The 9305-nt window shown below is 54.3% G+C and overlaps 1 protein-coding gene across 4 annotated transcripts in view; it reads left to right on the top strand.

Annotated features, from left to right (window-relative positions):
• Nucleotides 1–1669, top strand: part of Trpv4 (transient receptor potential cation channel subfamily V member 4) — a 38954-nt gene extending 37285 nt beyond the window's left edge. For all 4 annotated transcript variants that reach the window (XM_051161713.1, XM_051161712.1, XM_051161711.1 and 1 more), the window contains exons 15-16: nt 797–918; nt 1512–1669. In XM_051161713.1, coding sequence (XP_051017670.1) covers nt 797–918; nt 1512–1669 — 280 coding nt within the window. The remainder of the gene's footprint in view (nt 1–796; nt 919–1511) is intronic.
• Nucleotides 1670–9305: the final 7636 nt, after the last annotated feature.

Raw genomic sequence — 9305 nt, 5'->3', positions numbered from 1 at the left:
TGGGAGCTTGGGACCTCCTGACTCGTCTGCAGAGTGACCCACATTCCAGGTGTCATTGGCTCCTTTTGTTAGAAGGCAAACTGTTCCTTGAAGGGGCTCAGTAACCAGCGTGCCCCTGGGAGTCAGGTCCTGTCACTTTGCTCACCTATGGAATGGAGTGGTAACAGCACCCCTCCAGTCCAGAACTGATGGTCTGTTGCCAGTGTGAAACCTTCAAAAGAGAAGCCCTGCAAGATCCGGGTTCCTTCTCAGTGAAATGGTAACGGTAGATGTATCTTTCTTGCATTTTCTCAACAAAGAGAAGTGATATGAAAAATAACAAAAAGATAATGTTAAAAACTACATATCTGCTAGGCATGGTGGCTCATGCCTTTAATCCCAGCACTCAGGAGGCAGAGGCGGGTGGATCGTTGTGAGAGTCCAGGACAGCCAAGGCTACACAGAGAAACCCTGTCTCAAAAAACCAAAAAATAAAAAATAAAGTTCTAATCCTTGCCACAGTATGGATGAGCCTTCAATACATGCTAAATGAAAGAAGGAAGGCGTGAAAGGCCGCATGCCTTATGGTGCCATTTATAGGAAATGACCAGGACAGGCAACTGCATAGCAATGGTGGGTCACAGGAGCAGGGGAGGGGGAGCTGTTGTGACAGTGCGGAGGAGTCTGGGAAACAGTGATGACAGCTGCCCAGCACTGCTGTGATTCTATGGGAGAAGGGCATGCTGGGAAATGCTGAGTCGGAGGGGAGGCCTTGGGATGGAGCAGGCTCCCCGCAAACTCTACCTCACTTTGCCAGGGTGGATGAGGTGAACTGGTCTCACTGGAACCAGAACTTGGGCATCATTAATGAGGACCCAGGCAAGAACGAGGTCTACCAGTACTATGGCTTTTCGCACACCGTGGGGCGCCTCCGCAGGGGTGAGTGTGGCACTCAGGGCAGCACCCACCGACCCCTCCCAACCCCATTCATCCAACCCACCCTGCTGTGCAGGGGTGAGTGTGGCACTCAGGGCAGCACCCGCCGAACCCCCCCCCCGCCCCCCCCCAGCCTACCCACCCTGCTGTCTCTGCCACCAGACTCTTCTGAGCAGTCCTGTTGTGGGTGGGGACCAGGAAGGTGGGAGTGGTCACTGAGGGTTCTCCTGTTACATCAGGTGCAATTTCACCCCAACCCTCCCTGATCCCTGATACCACAGGCATCCTGGTCCCTTCTGTTTTTTCCGTTTATTTTTATTTTTATCAAACCGTAGAGGCAAGAGACATGGAGGCAAAGGGCATGGCCCCCAGGGCATTCTGACTGAGTCTTCGGCCTTTGTTCCTCTCTACTGCTGTGTGCTACTGGGCAGGCATCCTGATCCCTCTGAATCCATTTCCACCTATGTAAAATGTGCATGATAATACCCTCCCAACGCCTCTCTCAGCAAATGACTGTGGAGTGCATGGTACACAGTGGTGCTCAATGCTTGTACAGGGTGTCCATCGACCCTTCCCTCTCGCTATTCATTGTCCAGATCGCTGGTCCTCAGTGGTGCCCCGCGTGGTGGAGCTGAACAAGAACTCCAGCCCAGATGATGTGGTCGTCCCCCTGGATACCGTGGGAAACCCCAACTGTGATGGCCACCAACAGGGTTATGCCCCCAAGTGGAGGACGGAGGATGCCGCCCTCTAGGGGCTGTGTCAGGGCTGGGGCATACGGCCCAGCCTTGGCCCTCGCTGCCACCTACCGTCCACCTGCATTTCAGCATTCGTCCCGTGTCTTCTCACACCCACTTATGACCCCAGAGGTGAGGGCCTACGGAGACTCTGGGGAGGCCCTAGGACCCTCTGGTCCCCACCAAGGCTTCTGCCCTCAGCGCTGCCTCTCCCCACATGGGGGACGGAGCTCCTGGCCACCTATCTCACTCCCATGGAGTCACCAAAGCCAGCTCAGGGCCCCTCCCCTCGCAGGGCTCCCGCCCCTGTCCTCCTGTGCATCGTTGTGCGTTATTTATTGCTCCCTCGTCAGGAACATGGCATGGCAGGACCCCACCCACCCACCTGCAGCCGGGACCTAGCCAGGGCTAAAAGCTCATGCAGGGACACTGCAGCCCTGGCTCGGGTGGGTCTTCAGTATTTTGTAGAGATCGGGGCTGTTGGGGCTCAATAAATGTTTGTTCGTGGTGGAGATGGTGGGGGTGAGGTTGGAGGTGGGAGAGAGAGTGGCGGGCACTGTTTGTTCGTGGTGGAGATGGTGGGGGTGAGGTTGGAGGTGGGAGAGAGAGTGGCGGGCACAATGATGCCAAGGGACGTGGGGAGGACTGAAAAACTGCACGGGTGAGAACCAGGGCGCCAGAGTGTGGGTGACAGGAGATGCGGTCGTCACAGCAAGGTCAGTGCAGGTGGTCGCTGGGATGCTGTTTGAGGGGCCCAGGGGTTCAGCTGGGCCATTGGCTACTTTATTGAGTTCTTTTATCTACAACCCTAACAGCACCCTGTCCCTCCCAACCCCCCAACACTAGGAGAGAAGGATGGTTGGAGGGGGAAGGGGGCATCAGTACCCTTGGACTACTTCCTGCTAATTAGGGGCGTTGAGTTCCTTGGGGCTGGATTTCATCTCTGTTGCCAGGACAGCTCCAACCAGCAACCCAGCAGGCAGAAGCAGCCGTCCGCATGAGGCGCATCGGCTGGGCTGCCCGAGCTCCTCTCTGGGGCTCTAGTGGTATATATGGCAACTGTCTGCTGCCGCTGGCAGAATCCCGCCCCTGCTGGAGCACGGGGCGACCTCCAGTCAGAGGCCGTGGATGATCTGAAGTACCCCGTGTCCCCACACCTGGGATTAAAACAGAACCATTCACATAACATTTCCATGTTTTTAAAAAAACCAAAAACCCTCACAAGTTCTCAGCATAGTGCTGAGGGAGGCCGAGATGAGGGAAAAGTGCTGGTCAGGGAGGAGGGACACTGGTGGGGACAGTGACACTGGTGAGGGAGTAGCATGGGGTGGGGGTGCTGGCAAGACACTCTGCTCTCCTGGCACAAAGAGCCCCCCCTCCCCACCCCACAGGGGCAGCCTGTACACAGAGGAGTCTGTAGCTAGCTGACGTCCCCTCTGACCTCCCTGGCTCAGGTGAGTGTCTCCGTCCTCCCTGAAGCATCTACAGGGTGTATTGGTGTCTGAGGAAGCCATAGTCAAAGGCAGCTGCAGTGGACGGAGCCCAGGGCCCTGGCTACAGTCTGGCTCTTCCCCTAAGCCTGAAACTTGACCGTGGCATCTTGTGACACAGATCACTTTTGTTTGTTTGTTTGTCAGAAGGATGGAGATGTGACAGAAGGAAAGCAGTGATGGTGAGTGTTCCTCTGTGAGGAGGAAGCCAGGCCTTCACCATCCCTCCCAGGGTGCGGCTGCCCCTCTGCTGGTGGGCCCCCTGTGGCTCTCTAATAGCCCAGCCTCCCCAGCGTGCCCCTATGTCGCCTTCCACATCAGTGCCCAGAGAGAGTGGCTCACTCAGCATTTTCAACAGGAGTCCTAGAAACCGTTGCGGTCACTTTGGGTGTCATGCCAGGCCTGAGCTCATCTCCTGAGCCCAGGAGACAGGGTAACCAACCTGGCTGAACCTCCCCAGAAACACAGGACATCAGCTAGAAGAGCCAAGTGGTGGGTGAGGATCTGAGGGGGAGAGGGACTGGACAGGGTCGTAGCTTCTTTCCTTGACTCAGGCTGCGGTGGAGACGCCTGGGTACTTAAGTCCAGGGGCTGGGCTCTTTCCTTGGGTGGTCAGAAGACAAGATGGAGCCTGGCTATTCTCTGAGGGTGTGTGCTGGAGACACGGGGTGGGGTGCTGTCAGTCTTGAGTGCCTCTGATTTGGGACAGTGAAGAGGAAAAGAACATGTGGGGGAAAAATTCCAGAAGACTCTCCCATCAGAGCAGAGAACTGAGCTCTAGCCTCGCCTCAGGAATTTTCGGAATCCTTGGGGCATGGTCATGAGCCTCAGTGTCCTTGGCTTAGGAATGGATGGATAAGCAAAGTGTGCTATGTCCATAGAATGGAATATAATTTGGCCATGAAAAAAGGATTTCCCCAAATAGGGTTGTGGTTGTAGTGGTCACACGCAGTCCTGTGGTTCAGATAGCCAGCCAATAGAAACCTTAGTATTCATCATCCCAAGGCAGGGCACTGATGTGGTTAATTCCAGGACTTGGATTCATTGAGAGCCGGTTTTACCATTCATCTAGGGTCTCCATTTCAACCACGTGAGGCCCTCCGGGGTGTTCAGGCTTTCCCACACTGGCTTCTGGCAGGGACACAATATGCCCAGACCCAGGCACCTCCGGAGGAGAGAAGGGGACGCCTTTTCTTGTATCTCATCCCTGTGCCGTGGACCCGTAGCCTAGCCTAGGCTCTCAGAATATTGCCCTCGATTGTGTCATGTGTCTTATGTTTCGCCCAGTCAGCAGACAGGAAGCAGTAACTGGCCTAAAGTGGCAGAGGGCAACATGGAGGAAGTGACCCCTTGTGGGTCAAAGCTGTGTGGGAAGAGAGGATGTGGGTGGGGGTGGGGTCCCAGAAGGCTACAATATGCTATGGTCCTTCCCGCAGGTGACCTTCGGCACTGTCACCAAGAAAGGCTGTGGTGCATTTGGGGGATGTTAAAAGATCATTTTGTTTAGCCAGTCATGGTGACACAAGCTTAGGCAGAGGCAGGAGGGTCTCTGTGAGTTCAAGGCCAGCCTGGTCTACAAAGTGAGTCCAGGACAGCCAGGGCTACACAGAGAAACCATGTCTTGAACCCCCCCCCCCAAAAAAAGGAAGAAGAGGGAGAGGGGAAAAAAAAAGTCTGACTATTTAGCTTGACATGCCACCCTCAAACTACCTGCCCTCCTCCCAGTGAAGCACCCTGGTTCCTTCAGCCCCTCCCTCTGGCAGCCACGGACCCTCCCTTATGGCCTGTTCTCCATGAACTGTGTCTGGGGGGGAGGGGTCAGTGCCTGTCTGACCTAAGGCAAAGGGCATGACACCACTGCTGGTCCCACATCTTATAAATGACAATTTGACTGAGCACAGTCCCCAACTCGGGATGGTTCCATTTAAAATTTTCGGGTGTCACAATGGGGTGAAAGTGATCAACCTGGGTTAGGGCCATTCTGTGAACTTTGACCTCCCCCCACCCCCTGCCCACCTGGGCTGGTGATCTGTGGGACAGGACTTTTTGGGAAATGAGAGAGGCAAAGGCCCCATTTTGTGTGGTGCTGCCTCACCAAGCCGGCATAGGGGTTACACTTGGAATACTCAACCACCAAAGACCTGTGATGACACAGGTGGGCATGCTTCATTGTGACCTCACAATTCACAGATTGTAATTCATGATGCCTGGGTCACAGGCCTGCTGTTTCCAGCCCAAGGCCGGCACCATTTCCTCTAGAGTTCTTTGAGGTGCTGGGGCAGAATCCAGGGCCTCAAACATGCTGGGCAAGAGTTCTGCCACCAAGCCACAACCCCACCCCTCCTTCCATGCTTCGAACAAAGTGCAGAAGCGCCTTGCTCGGGGTTGACCTATAAGGACATCCCGCCCCCCACGCACTCTCACAAATCCAGCATTGCATCTGCCCACCCTGCAGGGGGAGCTGGTGTTCCTCATAGATGGTACAATCCCACCTCTGCTAGAAGATTCCTGCGGGCTTCTGTGTCATTTGTTTAAACATCATGGGGAGTCTTGTAAAGTTGGCACTCTTAGTTTTTTTGTTTTTAATTTATTTTTTTATGTGTATGGGCGTTTTTGCCTGCGTGCATGGTACCACGAACATGCAGTACCTACAGAGGCCAGAAGAGGGCGCAGATGCCTTGGAATTTGGGATTGACAGACACCTGTGAGCGGCCAACTTGTGTCACAAGACAGCTAGGACCTAGGATCACTGAGCCATCTCTCCAGCCCTCCTCTCTTTAAATAAAATTTATTACATCTATTTACTTTGTGTGTGTGTTGGGGGGGTACTGGGGGAGCACACATGCCATGACGTCAGAAGATAATGTGCAGGAATCAGTTCTCTCCCTCTGCTACGTGGATACTGGGGATTGAACTCCGATCATCAGCCTTGGTTGGCCAGCATCTCGCTGGCCCCAGCTGACAGCCTTAATACTCCACACAAGTAAAAGACAGAGTTTTTCAGCTGCAGGTGACAAGACGTCTGAGTATGACTGGGTGATTTGAGTTCTGCTGGGTTACCAAGATCAGCCTCAACCTTGCTGTGTAGCTCGGCCGTGAACTCAGCCTCCCAGCTAGAGAGGGTCACAGGCCTTCACCTGTTGGGGCTCATAGATTTACCCATATGACTGAAAATGACCCCGGAGCAGGGGCTTCAGGCGTGGCTGGATCGGGGGCTCCTGACTCTGTCTTCCACGCCTCAGCCCCGGCGGCTCTTGTGTGGGTTTTGTCCCAGGCAGGCTTTCCCAGGTGCTGGCCCAGGAGGGTGGCAACTTCATCCGTCCCCAGCTGCCTCTTAGTGGACACACCCACTTCCGAGAGCAGGGAAGCAGGGTGCTCTCTCATTGGTCAGACTCGAGTTTTCTGACAGTAGTCACTTTCCCCTGAAGACGGGACTGAGAAGGAGGACCTACCATCTCCCCTACCCCAGCAAAATTAGACTGTATCACCTATGCTAGGTTGCACCACAGGCATTCCCTTTATTTTTTTATGTTTTTGTTACTCCCCAGCTCCCAGGCTGGCCTTGAACTCTCAATCCTGCCTCTACCTCCCAAGTGCAGGAACGACAGGTGTACGCCACCATGGCCACTTCTTGTCCAAGCCCTTTGCCATTAAACTTTGTTTCCTTCTGCTTCGAGCTGAGACTAACTTCCAACACCTGAGCTTGACCGTGACGGGTGCTGACCAATGGGATGAGAGCATACCTTCGTGGCCCGCCTTAAGACAAGGATGAAAGACAGCTGGGGCAGGTCTCACAAAAACGCCTGAGAAATGAACGCATTTGGGCACTGCTCAGGTCTCTTGATTTTAAAAAATATTACTATTATTATTATTTTGCCCGTGTGAATCTGTGCACCACATAAGTGCAGTACCCCTGGAGGCCAGAAAATGGTCTGCAACTGCAGTAACAGATGGTTGTGAGCCGCTGTGTGGATGTGGGAATCAAACCCAGTGGGTTTAACCACCGAGCCTTCCCTCTAGCTCTTTGCTTTGCTTTTTAAATAGTGTATCCACTACAGTTACTGGATACAGAACCAGCCAAGCCCTGGACCACAACTCTACACCACCCGAGGGGCCAAGACTCTCAAACGATGAAGGTGAGATTTGAACCCAGCACTGTGCTCTGCTGGCCTCTGTCTCCCCAGGTTGTTTCTGCATGGGGACCCTACCAGCTGCCATTCAGGTGACCCCTAGTCCCCAGTGCTCTCTCAGAGCCCTCGCCCTTCGTGGACCTCTGAAGGGGGCTCATCAGGGGGAGCATGTATACAGCGTGTGTAACAAACACTGCCGCGCACGCGCGCACACGCCCACCCCCACACACCCACACCCACACCCCAGTTTAAAGATTTCTGGGAAATAATGGATACATTGGAGATCAAAGCAAAGGGTCCAGCCAAGAGAGGCTGCCCGGAGCTCAACTGCAGTGTGGAGGTGAGAGAGGATGGGATGAGATCCACACCCCAGGGGACTGGAGAGCTCGGGTGGGGTGTGGTGGGGACCCAGGCTGGGCCCTGTGTGTGGAGGAAGGCTCGCTCACACAGCAGCAGGCAGATGAGCTGCGCAGAAGGCTGTTGTGTGTGGGCCGCGTGCTCCTCATGCACCCGGCTCTGCACAACATGGACACCGCGCCCCACAGCTATTCCCCTCACTGGATGTTGGAATAGCCCTGTGTCCCAGTTGCGATCCACAACAGAGCCAGTCTGACAAGGGAGTGACAAGGGAAAGCAAGGGAAACAGGAAGAGACTGCTTCCTCAGCTGGTCCTCCCTGGTCTGTCGGCAGCAGCTACATTGTGACTAGGAAAGGAGGCTGAGGGACCAGGACTTGATTGGGGTGGTTTGAATACGAATGGCCCCATAGGCTCATACAATTGAACGCAGTCACTAGGAAGAGGCACTACCTGAGAAGCATTAGGAGGTGTGGCCTCGCTGTGTGGGCGTGGCCTCGCCGAGTGGGCGTGGCTTCGTTGTGTGGGTGTGGCCTCGTTGGACGAAGTCTGGCGCTGAGTGTGTGTGGGCTTTGGGTTTCAGGAGGCCACGCCAGGCCCTTTCTCTTTCGGTTAGATCAGGATGTAGCTCGCAGCTACTTCTCCAGCGCTAAGTCGGCCTGCTGCCATGCTCCCTGCTATGATGATAACCGACAAAGCCCTTGCAACGGTAAGTCCGCCCCGTTAAATGCTTCTTATATAATGCTGTGGTCACGGTGTCTCTTCTCAGCAACAGAATAGAGACTAAGACAATGAAAAAAGGGGTATGGGGTCCTGAGGATCTCATTGGACTATTTATGGCTTGGCTAACCCTTGGGCAGCCCTGCCCTTAAGGTGTCTCATTATTTGAGAAAAAAATGTTTTCTTAATTTTGTGACTCCAAGGTTGCTGTCATTCACCAAGTAGGTAGGAAGCTCAGTGCTTTAACTCTGTTTTACAGAGAAGGACGTGAGACCCTTTAAAGGAAGCCACTCCAGGGTACACAGTGAGGACGTGGCAGAGGCAGGATTCGAACCTGCGACCTGTCTCATTACAGCAGTAACTCACTTGTAGCCTTCTTGGCACTTGTCAGGGGTAGAGCCCAGAGCTTGTAAGCAGGTGCTGTACTGCCGAGCCCTATCTCCAGCCCCATAAGGACTTTAATTTAAAAAAAAAAAAATTGGTGTCTCGGGACTTTACAAAGGATGCCGAAGTTTAACAGCAACCATGCACCAACTTTTTCAGGTGGCCATAACTGGGGTCAGCTGTGGGCACACCTGGGGCCTCCTCCTCAGAAGAGGCCTAAGGATCACCTGGAACCCGGGCCCTGGGAGGAGCCTGTGGTGAGGTGGCCAGGCTTCTGGAGAGTTTAGGATCAAATTGCTGTGTGATCGCTGGCAAGCTGCCTTTGCTCCCTGGGCACACTGGGTGTGCTAAGATATGCCTAATGTCAGCATGGTGTGTGTGTGTGTGTGTGTGTGTGTGTCTGTCTGACGCAGGAGGATGAGTTCAAGGCCAGCCTATGTAGTGGCCGGCCGTGCCTCTGTCCGCACCTTCCTGACAGGATGCAGTGAGCCCAGATATGAGGCCCAGTGCCCCCTGATCTCGGTTGGACTCAACCAGGGAGAAGACACTTGTTCTTTCCTTCCATTGCAGCACA

This window comes from Acomys russatus, chromosome 19, assembly GCF_903995435.1.
Source record: "Acomys russatus chromosome 19, mAcoRus1.1, whole genome shotgun sequence".
Taxonomy (NCBI): Eukaryota; Metazoa; Chordata; class Mammalia; order Rodentia; family Muridae; genus Acomys; species Acomys russatus.
Note: the sequence above shows the minus strand (reverse complement) of the source record. Positions and strands in the feature narration are given on the sequence as shown.